Consider the following 20383-nt stretch of genomic DNA (forward strand, 5'->3'; position numbering starts at 1 on the left):
ACAATAGTATCTTTAAAGTGTTAAGACTCAACCTAGAATTCCGTATTTGGCTAAATCATCACTCAGAGGAAGGGTGAAGGCCGAGCACCATGGCCCACACCTGTAGTCCCAGTACTTTGGGAGGACGAGGCGGGCCAATTGCTTGGGTCCAGGAGATGGAGACCAGCCTGGGCTACATGGTGAAAACCTGTCTCTAAAAATATGCTAAAAACTAGCCAGGTGTGGTGGTGCATGCCGGTAGTCCCAGCTACTCAAGAGGTTGAGGTAGGAGGATCCCTTGAGCCTGGGAGGCAGAGGTTGCAGTGAACCAAGATCACACCATTGCACTCCAGCATGGGAGACAGAGCAAGACCCTGTCTCAAAAGGAAAAAAAAAAAAAAAAAAAGAGTAGGAGTAAAATACAGTTTGGATGAAGCAAAAATAATAATTTAGCCATTTGCAAACCCTCATTTAAAAATGTTCTTCAAGGACATTAAGCCCAGGGAAGTGGGTTGCAAGAAACAAAACTGAGCAAGCTGACAAAGATACCAGTAAATCTAAATAATTCTAACTGCAAAAACATGATTACCATTCATTAAGAAGAGACAAAGACAAAATATGGTTAAATTAACAGACAATAATAACATATAAAATCAAAGTTAAAGCATTTGAAGGCTCTTGTATTATAAATGAAAGAAACCTGATGCCTCAGACTTCCTTTATATAGATTTTTTAAGGCAATAACAACAAAATTTTAATAGATTATCAAACTTCCACACCAGTGAAAGAGAGAAGGGGAAAATTTTTTTAAAAGTTGGTCAAGCCAATAGAAATAAACAAACAACAAAAACAAAAAGAAACAGCAGCAAAGAAAAAGCATGGTATAGCAAACAGGTAACAAAATATAAGGTGCTAGAAATAAAATGAATTCTGGCAATAACACTAGAAACATGAAAACACTAACCCTGCCAATGAAAAAACATATTCCCAAATTTGATGTTTAAAAAAAAATTCAAATACATCTTACTTTTAAGAAACATACATACGTCATCATGACAGAGAACGACTGAAAATAAAACTAAGGGGAAAGAAACAGCATGCAAACATTTACCAAAATAAAATTTGACTGGCAATACTAACATTAGCTGAAAACATCTGGAAGGACAAAAGTATTACCAGGGATAAAAATGGCCCATTACACGATGATAAAAGGAATGGTTCACCAGCAGCATGGCTCCTACACCTGTGTGCACCAAACAATACTGCCTCACAACTTATAAGGCAAAGATCAATAGAATTAAAAAGTAAAATTGGCCAAGCTACAATAAGTTATGAGATTTTTAATATATCTCTAAAACAAATCAAGCAGGTCCAAAATAATGAGAATATAAATGATTCTGACATCACAGTAACTTCAGTAAATGGGCATATAGAACACAACAATTAGAAAATACATACTGTTTGCAGTAATTTGAGATTATATACTCTTTTCATTTATACATAAAACATTTATTAAAACAAAAACATCTATGTTCTAGGCCACAATGCAAATCTCTACCATTACCAGTAAATCAATAACGTATGGAATTCAGCATGCTCCAAAGCATCTAATAAACCTAACCCTCCTATAGATAGCAACTATAAACTTGAACAACATAAAAAAATCCAAACACCTGAAGGTTGGAAGATGTGGGTGGAGTCAACACTCGGAAGACAGGAACAGCACAGGAGACTGAGGGAAGGCCTGGTCAGTGCCACGCAGATGGGGTAATGCCCCAACAGAAAGCTTGCAGCCCCTGTGATCTGAAGAACCAGAGGACACAGTGCAGGGCAATAAGGTGACTGGAAAGTATGGGGGAGGCATGCTGGAAAGGAGCGATCCACAAAGGGGAAGCCCAAAATTCTGTATATAAATTCTACCCAGTTCTCAGGATGATGCCTACATGGAAAACAGTCTACCTAAGAATAAAATAACTGAGATTTGAGTTGCCACCCGAGATACAAATTCTGCAGTCTGAGTCCAACAAAATTAATTGCCAGCTAAAATACTCTCCAGAGTAATAGAATTCAGAATCTCCACATTACATTTACAATATCCAGAACACAATCCAAAATTACTTGACACATGAATAAGTTGGAAGATGTGACCCCTTTTCAAGAGAAAAGACAATCAATGTAGACCAAACCCAAAGATGACGCAGATGTTAGAACAGCAGACAAGAATTTTGAAGCAATTATTACCATAATGCTCAAGGACTTAAAGGAAAATGTGCTCATGATGGATGAAAAGACAGGAAATTGCAGCAGAGATACTGACACTATTAAAAAAAAATGGAAATATCATATGTGCTACATTCTCCATTGTTATACTAGAATTATAAATCATGTTGTAAAGATACCAAAAAATTATATGAAAAAATAAAAATTCAATTAATTTATAGCATAGTATTTACTTTCTGCCACATGCTGTGTTTATATAAATTAACTTAATCATCTTAATTTCATAAAATACATGCAATCATTATTACCCTTTTACAAATAAAGAAATTGAGATACTTTAAAGGGGTGAAATAAATAACACAAGGTCACTCAAGCTAGTGGTAGAGACAGGAAATCAAATCCAGTAAATCTGTCTCTAAATTCTTACCACTATATTGTACTGCCTCTCTAGAGAAAAAGTATGTAGAAATTACAGACTATTTAGAAGTGGGTACTAGAAATATTACATATGAAAATTTGTATGTATCTGCAGGTGTGCTTACAGGGAAATGTGTAGCCTTAAATATAGAAATTTAAAATGAAGATAGTAAAATTTACTGAGCTAGGTATTTTACTCAAGAAGTTAGGGAAAAAGCAACAGGACTAAACGTAGAGAACATTTTAAAAAGGAATAAAGGAAAAAAATAATAAAGCTACAAATAGAAATTCAAAAATAAAGAAAAATAAGACCAAGCTAGTTCTCTGAAAAGGTTAATAGACAAAACTACAATAAAGATAAATGAACCAGATTTGCATTTAAGATGGATAAATCTAGACGACATGATTGTGAGTGATAAATGCAAGTTGCACAGCATAAAATCATTTACGTAGATTTTAAAACATACAAAACAATACAGTATGCAGTTTATGACTACATATCATAAGTGCTATAAAAGTATAAAAAACGGCCAGGCGCGGTGGCTCAAGCCTGTAATCCCAGCACTTTGGGAGGCCGAGACAGGCGGATCACAAGGTCAGGAGATCAAGACCATCCTGGTTAACACAGTGAAACCCCGTCTCTACTAAAAAAAATAGAAAAAAAAAAAACTAGCCGGGCGTGGTGGCGGGTGCCTGTAGTCCCAGCTACTTGGGAGGCTGAGGCAGGAGAATGGCGTAAACCCGGGAGGCGGAGCTTGCAGTGAACTGAGATTCGGCCACTGCACTCCAGCCTGGGCGACAGAGCGAGACTCCGTCTCAAAAAAAAAAAAAAAAAAAGTATAAAAAACATGGAAAGGAAGGGTTCCCCTATGTCAGGTCAGTCTGGTGGTTGCTTCCAGGGAATAAGCCAGAGCCATGACAGGGGGTAAGAACGCCATCAGTCATATCCATAAATGTTCATTTCTCTCAAAAAAAAAAAGAGAAGAAATCATCCCAGCACTTTGGGAGGCCAAGGTGGGCAGATCACCTGAGGTCAGGAGTTCGAGACCACCCTGGCCAACATGGCAAAACCCTGTCTCTCCTAAAAATACAGAAATTAGTCGGGCGTGCTGGTGAGTAGCTGTGGTCTCAGCTACTCGGGAGGCTGAGGCAGGAAAATCACTTGAACCTGGGAGGCAGATGTTGCAGTGGGCCGAGATCACGCCACTGCGCTTCAGCCAGGGCAACAGAGTGAGACTCCATCTCAAACAAACAAATAAATAAACAAATAAAAGAAAAAAACTCTGAAGCAAATCTGACTACATGTTAACATAGATCAAGTCTGAACGCTGGATACATAGGTTTCTGTTTTGTGTTTTGCCTGTTGTAAATATTTCATAACTCAAAATAATTTATACCTGCTACATTCATTTATGTCTTTACTGCCTATCTCCCCCACCAAACCCTAAGTTCTTTGGAGGCAAGGACCATACTATGTCATGTTCGCCATAGTATGCAAATCTGACCAGTGTCTGGAGGGTCAATGAGTAGGGAAACTTAGCATATGACCTGAAAGTACAACTCTCTGTCTACAAATACTAAGATTCCTTGATTTCCCTGTGGATTTGCTCAAGAGGCAAGAATGACAGATTCAAGAATACTAATGAGAGTCTTTAGCTCCCAGCTCAGTGCTCTGCAGTGCCTCTCTCTCCCTGACTTAATACAGAACAAGGGCATTGAAGTGGTGTCCATAGTCAAAAATGAGCAGGTGAATTATAACTACAGCAGCTGCAGCAATAGCCAACATGGATTGGCCCTAAGTGGCAAGTCTGTATTACCTCATTTAATACTCACAAAAGCCCTAAGAGGTAGATGACATTAGGAAGAAACAGCAGCTCAGAGAGGTTGGCACCATTCTAACTTGCCTGAGGTTACACAGTCCCTCAAATGTTTATCAAGAGCATGACTGAATAGCTGACCAGCCAACGATGGTATCTATCGTTGTAGACAAGGTCCCTTTGGGTGGCCCATTTATAGTTTCCTGTAAATGTGATTTTTACCTTTTAGCATTTATGAGAGTTCTCTTGAACATGCTCCCAGAGTGGCTGGAAGTGGTTACAGCACCCCTGGTTCTCGGCGTTCCTCCTCAATTATCCTACAACAGGCATTGCCATCCCATGGTACAGGTAAGAAAACAGAGGCTGTGTGGCCTGTACTGTGCACCACACCCCCGCCCACTACCCCAGAACCCTGCCAGATTCCTATGTTGAAGTCCTAACCCCCAGGACCTTAGAATATGTGTGCATTTGCAGATAGGGTTTTTACAGAGGTAACTAAGTTAAAATAAAGTCACAACAGTGGGCTCTAATCCAATGACTGGGATCCTCCTAAGAGGAAATCTGAACAGAGACATGCACAGAGATAAGACCATGTGAAGACACATGGAGAAGACGGCCAATACAGTTTGGATGGGTGTCCCCTCCAGATCTCATAATGAAACACGCTGCCCAATGCTGGAGGTGGAGCCTAGAGGGAGGTGGTGGATCCCTCCTGAATGGCTTAGTGCCATCCCCATGGTGATGAGTGAGTTCTCACTCCATTAGTTTATGCAAGAGTTGGCTGTTTAAAAAGACCCTCACCTCTTCACTCTCTCTCTTGTTTCCTTCTCACTTGCTCCCTTCTCTCACCATGTGACAGGCTGGCTGGCTCCCCTTCGTCTTCCACAATTGGAAGCTTCCTGAGGCTACACCAGAAGCAGATACTGGCACTATGCTTTGTGTACACCCTGTAGAACTCTGAGCCAAAATAAAGCTCTTTTCTGTGTACATTAACCAGCCTCAGGTATTCCTTCAGGGCAACACAAATCGACTAACACAATAGCCATCTACAAGCCAAGGAGAGAAGCCTGGAACGGATCCTTTCCTCATAGCCTCAGAAGGAAACAACCCTGTCAACACCCTGATCTCACACTTTCAGCCTCCAGAACTGTGAATAACAAATACCAACAAAACAATAAATTTCTGTTACGCCCCCAGGTCTGTGGTGCTTTGGAGCAGCCTCTGTTGCTCCAAATACAGAGGTGCAGAGATATTAAGGGACTCTTTTTCTGGAGTTACACCAAAGGGAAACAGAATTGGGCCTCTACCACGGTTCTTTTTTCTCTTTGTAGAATAATTCTTAAACTACTGATGTCTACTTACAGAGTTAACATTTATATGCCAATAAATATTTAAAATATTAACCTGAAAAAACTCAAAGTAGCAATTTAATGCCATTCCTCTTAGGTTCTGCTTCCAGTTAAGATATAGAAGGACAGGAAAGACTCCAACTACCACTTTTACAACAAAGAACACCAGATGAACTACAAAATCATATTTTATTTTATCCACTGGGAGAGCTAAGGTCTCAAAGAAGTGTAGAGGAACCAAATTTCAGAGGGATGGAGCCCTTGCTGAGCAAAGATCAGCAGCTACAGTTATCCCTGGGGCACAGGTGGAATGAGGAGCTAATTAGCATCTAAGCTGTGGAAATAAGGATGAAACAGCCAAATGTTAACTGTGTAGGCTGGAATAATGGATTACACCTGGATTCGAGATGTTCTAAATCTACTCCAGACTTCTAAGTGTGTGATGGCTGGTAGAAGTCAGGACAGGAATGGAAACAGAGTGGTAGCTGCATAGTCACGTGAGTACTGGCACCTACGCTCTATATGGGGAGAGACCTAAGCCTGCCATAAACCTTTGCAGCTAGTGGCAAACCCAATCCAAGCCAAACCACTTCAAATCCCAATTAAACAGAATGGCTGACCTCCTCATCCTAGCTGCCTCTTTGTCACCCTAAGAGGAGCCAGGTGAGGACACAAGGGTGTCATACAAAGAAGTAATTGCAGAGAAGTGAAGTTTGGGCAAATGTTACCTGACGTCCAAACTCCTGCTTTACTCGTCAGCTGCATGAACTAATGTCAATGATGTCTTTAGTGTTTAAGCCAGTTTGATTTCTGTCATTTCCAACCAAATGAATCTTAACCCATTTATGCCTGAGGTTGCAAATTTTTTTTGTGAAAACTCAGACCTTGGCAATGACCTTGAGCAGTAGGGTATAAACAACTTCCACAAGCTTAGTGTTCCAATGATGGAACACTAGGCATAATTGGTACAAAGCACAAGACCTGACCAGTTGCACATTACAGAGGATATACACGTATTACACATGCAAATTCTTGCATAAATTAGCAATACACAGTTTCTAAAGAGTTACCGTATCCATCAAATACTCATTGACATTACCTTTATAATGTTATAAGTGAACAAGACAACACTAGAAAATAACCACCATGAGTTTTTAAGATAATGATAACAGAACTTAACCTATAAAGTAGACATCAGTGCTTCACAGAAACCACAGTTGGAGGCAAAATCACGTTCCAATGAGCTCACCACCACTCAGCATATCAGTGGGATTCCTATGTTGCAAATGTTAATGGAAAATTACTCTTCTGTTTCACCTACTACCACATACATGTGAAATACACCACGGGTGAAGAGAGGAAGATTCATATTGTTACTTAAGAGCATGAAAATGCTGGGAGGAAGATTCTAAACTGAATCATAATGGAGAAATTAAAAAAAGCACTGAAGGAAGATTAAAAGATTTGAAGTCAAAATAACTGTTTAAAAATCAAGGAACATTTCAAAATATCCAAGGTACCATTTTAGTTTGCCAAGTTCCAACCTGGAGTGCTATTTTATGGATCAGTTTATCAGGCCCCCAAAATTAGAAGCAATGTAGGAAACAGGATCAGACTGTCCCCTCGCCTGAAGCCCCAAAGACCACTAGAAATGCAACCTCAGTAGTGTCCAAGGGAAAGAAACATTTCCCAGGTGGCCTTTGCTGTGTCAGTCCTTCTAGCCCCCACCCCTGCTCGGACATAAAATCCTGATCAGCACAGCGGCGCACCTGGGTTCACCTTTCAAGTACACTGAGTGCTTCACGGAGGAAGTTTCTCAGACTCCTCCTCACCTACAAGAGCAGACAAGGCTACTCTCAGACCGTGTTCAAGGTTATCATAACACAGGGTCAACAACAGGGCATGAAACCTATGGCTGCCATGTTCAGCCAGGAAGAGCACGTTCCCATGGGAAATCTTGGATTAACCTGATTAATCTTTCTAGGAAAGATTAGGAAACTTCTAGGAAACTTCAAGAATGTACTTTGCAGATGTCCCAGTAAATTTAATTTTCCTGATTTCTAAACTCCTGATGTTTGAAAGCTAATCCAAACGAGATAGGGCCTAACTGACTGCTCATTAGCTCAGCCTATTAAAAGGCCCGTTGTCCTCCTCAGGACAGCCACATTTACTGAATATTTCATGCAATGCAAGAAGGACCAGAAGCAAAATATGTAACTCTCCTCTGCGTCTGTATTCCTCACTAGCGCAGAGCCTGAGTCTGGCACAACCTTAAATACGCACATTACAGCCTGCTCAAAGCAAGCTGATGCAAGGTTTGAGAGCAGGGAAGGAGAGATTATATTTTTAAGCAAGTTCAGAAATTTCTCCCTACAGTCTTGAATGGCTGCTCTTGTTTTAACTTTTTCCATCACATCCACCCCACCCTGGTTTTGTTAATTTTATTTCCTCATTAAAGGCTAAACAGTCTATCAAAAGAATGCCTCAAAACTCTTCTTAGGGACAAAAAGGCAAACACAAGCACCATTTATCATGTTGTCAGTGATCCTCAGTATCACACGACTAAAGAGGATGGAAGGTGGTCATTAGACAAACATCCCATTATCTCATCTACAAGCATGCTGAGTTCTGACCATGGACTAGCGGCTCATGAACGGTGGCGTGAGCAGAGGGAACAGTGAGAAGACGTATTTATCCTTTGTTTCATTGCATGGCCCTGCTTGAAGGTGCTCAAATGGGAAAATCCACTCCTGATGGCCCACAGGTGCTATTCCTCAGGTTTAACGGTCCTTAGTGATGTGGTTTTCAATACCAGCTGAACATCAGAACCACCTGGGAGCCTTTACATTGCCAGATGTCCTCAGGATGTCTAATTAAAGTGGTTCTCTGTGGGTGGGACCCAGGCGTGAGGAGTTGTTAAAGCTCCCCAGGTGAGGCCAAGGTATACCCAGGACTGAGAACCACTGCCGTAGAGAAATCTCTCTGCCTCTGCGCCGGTACGTCAAGACAGAACGAGGTAGAGTCAGGGGCTCAGGTTAAAAATAGCACACTGGGGAGGGTCAGGCATAGTGGCTCATGCCTATAATCTCGGGACTTTGGCAGGCCAAGGCGGGAGGATCACTTGAGCCCAGGGGTTCAAGACCAGCCTGGGCAATATGGCGAAACCCCATCTCTACCAAAACAAAAATTAGCCAGGTGTGGTGGTGCACGCCTGTGGTCCCAGCTACTCAGAAGGGAGGATCACCTGAGCGCAGGAGGTCAAGGCTGTGGCAAGCCATGATCACACCACTGCACTCTAACTTGGGTGAGAGAGTGACACCGTGTCTCCAAAAAAAAAAGCCATACTGACATCAAGCCCACACACAACCATTAGACTTACCAAAGACCCTGTTTCCTATTAAATGGTATTTTTTAGGTACTAGTAATTTTATTTGGTCCTCCTTACTTTTGTAAGGATGCAGAAAAAACAGAAAAACCCTAATGACTCCATTTGAGACTCAAAGCTCCCCTGAGGTTTCAGAGATGCCCTCTATGCAGCACAATCACCTCTAATACCCACCCTGCCCACCCAGACTAGGCTAAGGAGAAAGTCGACCTACTTCCATCAAGTCCACACACAGCAGCTGAGCTCAACTGCAAAACTTGTTTGCAAATAACAAGGTAATTCTAAAGCAGTCACATAATTTATTCCCAATGTCACCAGGATACTAAACCAAGACCCATTGTTTCCAATATCACCAGAATACTAAACTAAGACACACTGCATTTTCATACAAAGATAAGTCTTTAAACTACAGAAGCACAGCCCCCAGAAGTCAGCAGTGGGGTCCCACGATCTCCTGGGAGGAAATGCCACCTGTGATCCAACTTCATCTGGAGACATTTGCAGCCCCATGAAATGTTCTTAAACATGTGATGGGTAATCAACATTAAGGATGCTCAAAGAAAGACCCAGAGTATAAGAGCCCCAGGTTCTCCCCCTACACTGCATATTAAAATCACTTTTAAAAACACTGGAACCCAAATCATACCCCAGACTAAAAAAGATCAGGATGGTGGGGGACAAACCAGTGCATGGCATTTTTTAAAGCAGTGGTTCTCACACTTTAGCACACATCTGGAGGGCCCATGAAACTAGAGATTACTGGACCCTCCCCCAGAGTTTCTGATTCACAGGTCTGGCCTGAAAACGTGCATTTCTAACAAGTTCCCAGGTGATGCTGATGCTGCTGGCCCAAGGGCCACACTGCAAGAATCGCAGCTTCAGAGGCGTCCCAGGTAGCTTTAATTAGTGCAGCCAGCACTCAGGAGCACTGTATTATTAAGAGTGAGCTCCTTGTCAGGGCACCAGGAGGAGGGAATTCTCATCCAAGCTTGGCTACAAACCTGGGGTTTGATCAATAAGCCCTAGAGGATTTTTGGACCTCAACTTGCTCTTGATATATAAAATTGAGGTACTGCATGAAAGAGATCATGGGTTCCTTGCAGAAATAAAACGATGACTTTTTCAAAGGGCTGCTGACACTAAGACACATAGAAAGGAAAAGGAAGTGGTCTTAGGGCAATAAAACAGCTTTTGAAATATAGGGGAAGGTAAGTTCTCACTCACGTGGCTTCAGTGCACTTGGAGACACACAAAGGATGCGGGCTCTGCGTGTGTTCTAAGCCGGTCATGCTGCTGCCCTGACTCACCTGTTAGAACCTTGCAGAGCTGCCCAGATCTCTGAGCCTCGGCAGAAGGGTTGGGAGTCAAAGACCATTTGCGCCTGATCAGATGCTCTCGTCCACTGAATGGGCCCTGGGAGTTGTTGAGGGGCTGGATTAGCACCTGCTCCTGCCCAAGCTGAATGAGGCCAACCTGTCCAGAAAGGAGAAGGAAACGCAATGTCGGTCTTCCTCATTCACACATGCCCATGGCTCCCTCCACTGCCGGAGGAGCAGGCAAGGTCACCTAGGTGTGAGTTCCATGTCTGGGCTCTTTTCTTTGCAAATTGGTCAGATATACCTGAGCCCAAGAGTGAGCTTCTGTGTGACTTACAAACATACCACAGAGCAGCTGCGTTGGGGGTGGGGATACAGACACAGGTACAACAACATCCATTTTCCATGTTGCCTTTCAGAGAAGATGAACTACTTCATTATCAAATTTTTAATTTTAAAATTATTTTTTAAGTTACTTTAAAAATCATCCTCACAAAAGTCCACCTGGGAGGCAACACTGAAATTGTTGGGAATGACATTTATATCCCTAATGGAAAAATGTATCTTATCCTGGGTATATTAAAAGTAATGTTAATATTGTTTTGACAGCATCAAAACAATTTGCCCTCCTTCCCCAGGCACCTGCTGCTAGTTTCCCTTCTTATGTGGAGTAAAAATGGTAAATCTCTCAAGGAAATCGAACCCAGGCAGGGCCAGGGGAGGACCTGGTTTGTACACTGATCGATGCAGTCACCATTCCCTTCTCCTGGGAACGATCCTGAACTGCCTTTGATTGCACAGATTCAGGAGATCTGGGGGATGAGTCTCAGGGGGTCACGATATCCTTTCTTGTCTCCCTCTTCCACCCTCACTTTTCAAAAGCCATGACACACATTGGTTCTCAAAGCCTAGCGTGCACCCAAATCACCTGGAGGTCCTGCTGGAGCCCAAGAATGTGCATTTTTAAGAAGATCCCATGTAATACAGGGACCACACTTGGAGAAGCAGCACTCCCTCCCACACGCAGAGCTAACTCCAGGCTCAAGTATAAAGCTCACTTAAGCCAAATGAGATAGACCCCCCTCTACATTCTGAAAGGATGCACCGGTACCAAGATTCCTGGAAAGTAAATCAGATCAACTAATAAGATCGCCTGCAACCTTGCATCCCCAAGATACAGGGTGAGGCCATACTTACCGCTCTAAGCATATTTCAAGGTTTCCATTTCATTAGAACTTTTGCCAAGAACAACTCAAAGAGTTTACTGCCCAAATAAAACTGTCTCAAAGTGGCACTGCATGACCTGCAGGAGAGCACAGCTTTCCTCCCTCTCCTTTAAAGTGAAAACTTGAGTTTATTCACTAGGAAGCTTTACGGAAACTGAAGAAATGGAAGAGGGTGGCCACAGTGGGATCTGCAGAGCTCCATCATAGCTGTGCACAACGCAGCCTCGGTGCAGAACACCTGAAAACTTCCGCGGTCAAGATAGGGTGGGCAGGGTACAGCACAGCGCGTGGGATGCAGCCCCGCGTGGGAGGAAACCCCTGCTCCCTAGAGGATACGCTTCACTCTAATGAGGGGCTGGACTCACGTGGAAACACCCTGGCTGTGGGTCAAACCCCTCCCCGCAATCTAGCACGTTCAAAGCCAGTTCTTATTCGTTCAGTCTAGAGTTTGTATTCACAAACCCCGGTATAAAAAGGCGTTAGCTGTTAGTTGTAAGGCCGAACAAGTTTTTCAAGACAGGGAGATCTCACCTTGGTGAGAAATCCTACACAGATACACTCATATATACATGCAAAGCATCACTTAGCACCTTAGGGAAGGTTTTTCTTTACAATTCTCAGGGACCCCATGTGCTGGTTTCTATAAACTTAAGGAAGAAAACAGCAATGCTGGGGAATGATGGATAAATGGACTAGTGGGTCCTCAACCTGGCAGCCACTTGCCCTCTTGGGCTCCAACCTCAAGCAGGGATGTGGCCAGGAGTAGCCAGCAGGGAGGGACTGTACAGGGCCCTCACCCTGGGAACCAGCATGAGGAAGGGCCCTGCCTCCTCCTCCCTCACTGTCCCTAGCCTCCTTCAAGCGTCTCTAACACTGCCATTGTCAGCACACCACCAGTGGTCAAACGTCCTGTTGAGAAGTGCCACCTGTGCATTACACGCAGTCTTACGCCAAAATACCCACCAGCCCTCCTTCTCTCTCCCTGACTCCTCTCTTCCCTAAATAAACCCCCTTCCCTGCAGCCCCCTGCACTCTTAAATTCCAGCCCACTACCACATGTTATAGGACACTTTCACGACCTAACGGTTTGTTCCATTGAGGCAAGATCAGAATTATTACTCCTGTTTTTGTCAATGACTGCCACATAACAGTTACTCAAAAAGAAAATATGCGACTGAAAACGCAGTTACCTGTAAGGACGGCCTGCAACCCCCTTGCTCAGGGCTTCTCATCCCCGGCTACATATTGATATGATTTGGGGAGCTTTGAAAAATCCTGATGCCTCCGCCCTACTCCAGGCCAAGTGAATCAGAATATCTAGGGTGGAGCCCAAGGAACTGATATGTTTTCAAAGGTGACCAGGAAAATTCAATGTGTAGCCAGGGTTGAGAAGCGCTGTCCTAGTGTTTAACTGGGTGCTGGAGACCCTGGACACCTACTGCCTTGATTCCATGTGGAGAGGTCCTCGGATTTGGAACCCGGGCTTTCCTCCATGGAGCTCTGCGCACTACCCTTGCTTCTAGCCCACCACTGCACGTGGCCCCAAGAGCTGAGCAGGGCTTCTTGGATCTGTGTGACTCCTGCAGTCACCAACTGTGCGGAGAGGGGAGACTCAGGGAAATGTTTGTCCAAGGCCTCTTCTGTCCCACTGATGGTGGTAAAGAAATACCAGCAATGAGCCTGTGCCTTAGATACAGGAGGCCTGCAACCGTCCTCCAAAGACACAAACTGTATAGAAATAAATGCCTATGGCAGACAGAACTGGCAACCCTGAGGCCCCTTGGTTTTAAGGGATATAACAAAGCCCCCAGTGAAATGGTGCTCTTAAAAGAGAAATCTTAAAGTTTTGCAGGATTTGGTATGCTATACTAAAGAAGTGTGGGTCAAATAAAATGGATCAGGCAATAACTTGATATTTCAGCAGTTGTGAGTGCTTTCAACTCTCTTTGTTGTGGGTACTTGCTTTGAAGGGTTCTGTTAAGACAGAGTTGTAAATCAGGTATTGTTCACTCCACACCACCTCCTGCCTGAAGCAGGACTAGCTCTCACTGCAGTGTGGAGAGTGTGAAAGACACAGCCGTTTTTATCACCTAATGTTAGCACAGGTTCACTTAGAAAATGCAGTTAAGATAACAGAGAAAGTCTCTCCTGTATGCTTCAAAGCAGCATGCCTCTGTGGGAGGGGACAAAGTCACATGACTCCACAAAGATGGCAACGGAATTGCCTTTCTTCAGGAGTCTGCGGCTCCTCAGTTAACAGGAGTGGGTCTTAGGTCTCCTTCTCTAGGTCAAGATGGGTTGAGAGGATGGGGCCAACGGGGTGGTGAGTTTGCTTCCTGTAGGGACCAACCTGCTTCCAAGAAGAAAAAGCCACCGTGTGACTGCAGATCCTCCCGCCCTGCCTCTGACTCTCCGGTGGGCATGCACCTCTTCCCGTGGAAGGAGCCTCCCCCACACAACACGGCCATGCGGGGCTTCCCAACCTGCACCCCTTCTGAGGCATCACCCAGAGGGCCCCTCCCCCAGTCCTGCTGCCGCCGCCTCAAATGTGAAATGCCTGAGCACAGATGCTTGGTCTTCTTCCCAAAGCAGGCCTCTCCTCAGTAATGTCAGCGTCCCTCACTTCAGTGTCAGCCCTTTCAGACCACTAGTCAGTGTCAGCCAGCCAAAACGGACTGCCAGCCTGCCCTTCAGAGTCCCTCTCCTGTGGACTTCCTTCCTTTCTGAGGCTTGCCTCGGAGGCTTGAGCCTAGTCACCTCCCTGCTCTAAGTGCTCCTCTCCTCCAGTCCTCCCCATACAACTATCCCCAGGATTTCCCAACTACCCATCCTCCATTGCCTCTCAGCCAGTGACCCTCAGAGTGCCCTCCCAGAATAGCCGCATCAGCATCCCCTGGGGAACTTGCGAGAAATGCAAGCTCTCAGGCCCACCCCAGCCCTGCTACATCAAAAACTCCAGGGCGGGGCCCAGCCATCAGTTTAACGGGCCCTCCAGGGGACTGTAATGCGGGCTCAAGGCTGAGAACCACTGCTCTAGGATAAAGTCCAAATGCCTTTGGTTGGCACCCATAGACCTGCCCCATTTAATCCACATGCCTGCCAGTTCAGTTCCTCTACCCCCATCTCTCCCTTAAAACAACCACCCCACCAATCCACTCATGGGTCCCTTATCTCAGGACAATGGGGCCTCAGTGCCTTTTCCATCACTCCTCCCTCCTGGAATCTGAAGCCTACCCTCCTCCCTCCCTGAAACCCCGCCCTGCCTAGTTCCAGGCTCCAGCGCACCTTCCTCCAGGAGGCTGGGACTGTCTTCCCAGACAGGGCCTGCATTGTCTTTCTCTCTGAGCCTTGCTGGGCGGCCTACCAGAGCATCCTGCACATGGCAGGTGTGTGATAATGATCGGCTCATTCAGGCAACAGCGATGACTGATCAGCTGATGTATAACTGGAAAAGTCTGGGAACAGCCTGCAGGGCAAGAGAAGAAGCCTGTTTTTAACGCCTTAATGTGCCAGGCTCTCACTAAATGATTTCAGAGACTTTATCTTCTTCCATTCTATCAACAGCCTTGCAAGGCCCATGTTATTTACCCCTGTATGGCTGCAGGCAGAAAGGTTCAAAGGACTTAAATGACTTGCTCAAGATCGCAGCTCTGAATGGCCATACGGTTTCATTTCCTAAGAAGCAAGAATGTGACCATGCATCTGGGGACCTGTGCACAGAAGCAGGTCCAGGGAAAAGTTAACCAACGACTCTGCATGGTTCCCTCAGATGTACTGGCTGCAAAAAACATCTTCCCCATCACACACATCCAAGATCAGGCAACTGCAGTATTTCAGAGTTCAGGAAATAAGCTCCAAGAATGCAATCAGTCAAAGAAAACTGCTTCAGTTCATCATCCCATCTTTTACTTCTTTTTCATTTTTTTAAAAATGTTGTCAACTAAACAAAAGTTCAAAGTGGGAAAATCCAATATGTGTCCTAGGCGATGCTACTGGGGAGCTTGGTGCAGAAGCAGTCAGTGCCTGGCATCCTAAGAGGAGTCAGCCCAGCCTGGAGAGCTGCAGCTGGATGAAGCCCTGGGCAATCAGGAGGAACACAAGAGTATGCAGTGCTGGAGAGGACAAAGGGGTGTGAAGAGAAGCCACCATGAGGCCACAGGAATGTTGTTCCAGAGGTGGCAGCCAGAGGCCTTAGAACTTTCTGAGTTCTTCCCTCCAATACTTCCATGCCTCCAAACTTCACGAAACTGTCTTTGCCCTTCTTCCACTCCTGCCAAAGTGCCCCTTAACATCCACTCAATTGTTTCTTTTTACAAAGTTCTATATATGTGCTTTGTATTCTCTGTATTCTCCAAATATATTTATTCTGCACACGATCAATTCTTCAGCAATACTAGGTAATCACTTAGGACCACGTACCTTCCTCAGACTTGTCTCAATATAATGATGTATTATAATGCAGTCCCTTCCAATGGGTCTCCACACCATATCATTTTTGACAAGACTAATTCCTACTCAGCTGTTCTCCATCGAGTGAGGCTGCATTATAAAGCTGGGCAATTTTATAAATCAATCAAAAGGGTTTGATAACTCTTTTCTAAAGAGAGAGGTAGTAACATCCCAAACCTGCTTCTTCATCACAGGAGTCATGCAAACGCAGGCTGCCCTCTTAAAAGTGGGGTCCTCAACACTTCTAACCTAAGCTGCCTACTCATCAGCTGGCTGAGCTCGCCCAGGCTGGATGGAGTACATTGGTGGGATCTCAGCTCACTGCGAGCTCCACCTCCCAGGTTCAAGTGATTCTCCTGCCTCAGCCTCCCGAGTAGCCAGAATTACAAGCGCCCACCACCATGCCCAGCTAATTTTTGGTATCTTTAGTAGAGACGAGGTTTCACCATGTTGGCCTGACTGGTCTTGAACTCGTGTGCTGGTGGTCTGCCCATCTTGGCCTTCCAAAGCGCTGGGATTACAGGCGTGAGCCACCGCACCCGGCTGCCCCCATCTATTCTTACCTGGACTACACTTGCTCCCCTAGAAATTAGAGGTGAGCATTCTCTAAAAGTTCTCTAGTGGACTGGAACAGCTGTACAGAACTATGAACGTCCTATGTCCCACAAATGACGTGCTACCAACATGGACACATGGTCTGCAGTCAGGCTGACCAGCCGGAGTGAGGATGAGCTGGGCCACCAGGTTGACCCCAGTGATTCCAAATAAGAGTCCTACAGCATGTGGCTGTGACAACAGAGGAGCTATGGTAGGAGGATCCCTGACCTTCTCACAGTCCTTCAAGGTGCCCTGGAAAGCGGTTATGGCTTAATGTTTTGCAGCCCAGAGCTCCCCGGTGGTCTGTCCGGTCTCCCCATCTCACAGTGTGCCCCTGGCAGGCCACAGCCTTGGCCAAGAAGGGGTGGACACATTCCAGTGGGAGGCCTTCCCAAGCTTTGTGAGTATCATCCAAGGAAGGATGGCCACTGCTCGGCAGACCAAACCCGACAGCAGGGGCCTCCAGCCGTCCCCTCCTCTCGTTCACTCTTCCTAAAACAAGCCCTCCAGCCACTCACTTTGGACAAGCTGCACAGATTCTTTTCACAGCCTGACACTCATACTGATCTTGAAGTGCCTTCTCTGCTAGCCTGTCTACCTATGAAGTTCAGCCTGATTCCAATTCCACTGGCCTTCCACGATCCGGTCCTGGTCACAGAGGCAGTTGATCCGAACTTACATAAATTCTTGAGGAGTGGAAAGGCCCTCCTCATACACCTAAAGTTCATGCTTTGAAATGATATGCTCATAAAAACACTTCCAAAAAGCCTATGCTCTAAAGACTCTTGGAAATATAAATACAATGAAGAAGCATAAACAGAAAACAATCAATACTTAAGTCTATATAGTCTTTGAAGATCCAAAAAGCGCAGTTGGCCCAGCTTTTCAAGATAAGACACTAAGAAAGGAACGCCGCAGGCCCATGACTGTCTGCTGTCAAAAGAAGGAGCAAAAATGGAACAGGAGCTTTACTCTCCATGGCCCCTAAACAGCTAAGGAATGATCTATTATAATAATGCATCTCCTTTAAACAGCAAACGTCTCTGGAGATAAACAGCACAGACTCCATGCAACATGGAACAGAACCTGTGTGCCCCCAGCCCAGGCACTCAACACTCTCTGCTGAGCCCTTTAGGAGATGTTCGATACAGTGGGACTTACCAGCAATTAACATGATACTCAACATCCGGAATGAAGTTTTGTTGAACGCAGCCACATCCATTCGCTTGTATGCCTTCCATAGCTGTAGCTGCTTTCACACTAAAAGGGCAGCTTTGAGCAGCTGCAACAAAGGCTATGTGGTGCACAAAGCCTAAAATATTTATCTGATCCTTCAAAGAAGTTTGCCGACTCTTGCTCCTCATTTTTAGATACAAGGACACTTTGAAATGCTCCTCATCCACGGCCACCAAAAATCATCCACTTATAGCCTCCCTTCCCACACCTTATAGCCGAGACTGTCATAGCAAATACACACACAAAACTCCACGTCTCCACTTCACAGAGCTTCCACCACAGTCAACAGGGACTAACACAACATCACCAGCCGCCTGAACTGAGAACCAAAGTCAAAGCTAGTCTGCAATGCAAACATGGTTAGCCCAAGTTTCTGTTGCTTTCTTTTCTTTACACTTTCAGGGCCACCTTGCAAGCAAGGGGTCCACCTCCAAGTCACCCCATTGTCTCTTCCCTCCTGTCTTCAACATGTACGGAGGGGGAAGTGTCCAATGTCCAGCTCACATGAATGGGATGAACAAGGCAGACTAAACAACAGAATTTAAAAGCTGAAGTCTTAGAGGTACACCCGCCACTGGCACACACTGAACTCAGCCTGTTGGCCGGGTTCCTTTATCTAAAGCACAGCACCCTCACATGGTGCTGAAGGGAAGGACAGTCTTGCTGAGAAGCTGGCTGAGATGCCATCTATGAAAGGGCCCAGCCCTCACTCTGCGAGGATTTTAAATCAATGTTATCCAGCTTTCCACCTCGGCTCCTTCACAGATAGCTCCTTGCTGGAAACTTTACACCAAGAAGTATAAACTCTGACCTCTACAGAAACTCACTAAACCGCAGCAAATGGGATTCAGATGTTTCCATGTACAGTACAATGATGTGACTTAGACTTTAAACACTTTGGCAAAAACAGGAAAAATGATGTGGGCCTTCCAGTCCCTCCCAGAACATGATACAGCCTTGACCCAAGCCCTACAGTGATCTGAGCCTTTCTCACTCCTACTTAAGCCTCCTTGCCCACAGCCCACATTCCCTGCCCCAGGTCCACATTCCCTGCCCCAGGCCCACATTAGCTCCTTCCTACCAGGCCCCCTCCAAGGGTCTATATCACTTTCCTTGGTTCACCAAAGTTGCCTATTTTTCCCAGCTGAGCAAAAGCAGATCATACCCTAATCAGAATTCAGAAAATTCCTGAAAGGAGAGCCAGGCTGAGCTAGGAAACTATACCCAGAGATACCCACAGCACTGGGAAGAAAGGAGAGGTCTTACATAACACCTTGCACCCCCAGGCCTTCTGGCTTCGTAGATTCTCGAGGATTTGCCAGAGACTCTGTAAGGGCTGGAGAATTCCAGATGGCGGCATAAGAAAAGGTGGAAATGTGGGGAGGAGTTTCTTGTGCCTGGGAAGGACAGACACAAACTAATATCAGAAACTGCCTCCAAAGAGGCCAGTCAAGACAGAAGACAAAGAGCATCCCTGCGGTTCATGCTCTGGGTCCATACCAAGCTTCGCTGGGGGCAGCCCATCTGCTGGCCATGTGTGCTGCTTTCAGGGCACGATGGAGAAGCTGAGTGCTCGTCTGGGCACCAGTGTAGCCACATGATCAAGTGTGTGCACAGGCAGGGCGAGTGCACACAAGAACCCCCCAGCCCCCGGGAGTACCTGTTACGGGTGCCTCAAATGCAACAGGCCAGGGACTTGGGGGCGGGGAAGTTACTACCACAGCAAGGGAGCTCCTGGGAGCAGGAATAGGGTTCATCACCAATGTAAGCACCCCTCAGGCCTGGTTGTGGGTGGGCACCAGACAAATGCCTACTAATAGTATAAGGAAGCAAAGACAAACACCCTTTCTCTCCTGTTTCTTACGTTTCAGCTAAGAAGAGCGGGGTGAGCCGCGGCCTGCCTGGGTACCTCTCCAAACTTCCTGTTCCAGGTACAGAAAGAAGACTCAAAAGGAAGGGAGGTGAAAGCCCACTCCCCCACCACCATGTTCAAGAACAGAACACCTATACGCACATAGGTACTCCCGTGACATACAGGCTGATACAGCAGTGTAGATGCAGTGCTCTGTCTACACTGGGGCCAAGGCGCCTCTGTCCAGAGCCCTGACAGTTTCATCCCTGCCAGATCTGCGCTCCCTAGGGCGGGCGGCGTATACCCCATGCAACCAACTCCGCGCGGGTTCCACCAGCCGCAGAGGCGCTGGACTAGGATGCTGCCCCTCCCACTCCCTTTCTCTATAGTGGGTACCGAAAGCCGGGGTGGGGGGTGGGGAGAGGTGGAAAGGCAGGAGGTTCCCTCCGGTTCCCCTGGAGGCTGGACTTCCAGCAGAGGCGCCCCATCCCCACCCTCCACGGCGACCACCCTGAGCCGCAGCAGACCCGACGGGCCGAC

The 20383-nt window shown here is 45.7% G+C and overlaps 1 protein-coding gene across 1 annotated transcript in view; it reads right to left on the reverse strand.

Annotated features, from left to right (window-relative positions):
- ADAMTS17 (ADAM metallopeptidase with thrombospondin type 1 motif, 17) overlaps nucleotides 1-19590 on the reverse strand; it is an 87977-nt gene extending 68387 nt beyond the window's left edge. Inside the window, exons 1-4 of the mRNA XM_011965265.1 lie at nucleotides 19492-19590; nucleotides 19258-19388; nucleotides 18466-18586; nucleotides 10475-10640 (exon numbers count right to left, since the gene is read on the reverse strand). Of these exons, the coding sequence (XP_011820655.1) occupies nucleotides 10475-10640; nucleotides 18466-18586; nucleotides 19258-19388; nucleotides 19492-19590 (517 nt within the window). The remainder of the gene's footprint in view (nucleotides 1-10474; nucleotides 10641-18465; nucleotides 18587-19257; nucleotides 19389-19491) is intronic.
- Nucleotides 19591-20383: the final 793 nt, after the last annotated feature.

Source organism: Mandrillus leucophaeus, unplaced genomic scaffold (assembly GCF_000951045.1).
Source record: "Mandrillus leucophaeus isolate KB7577 unplaced genomic scaffold, Mleu.le_1.0 Scaffold719, whole genome shotgun sequence".
NCBI classification, from domain to species: Eukaryota; Metazoa; Chordata; class Mammalia; order Primates; family Cercopithecidae; genus Mandrillus; species Mandrillus leucophaeus.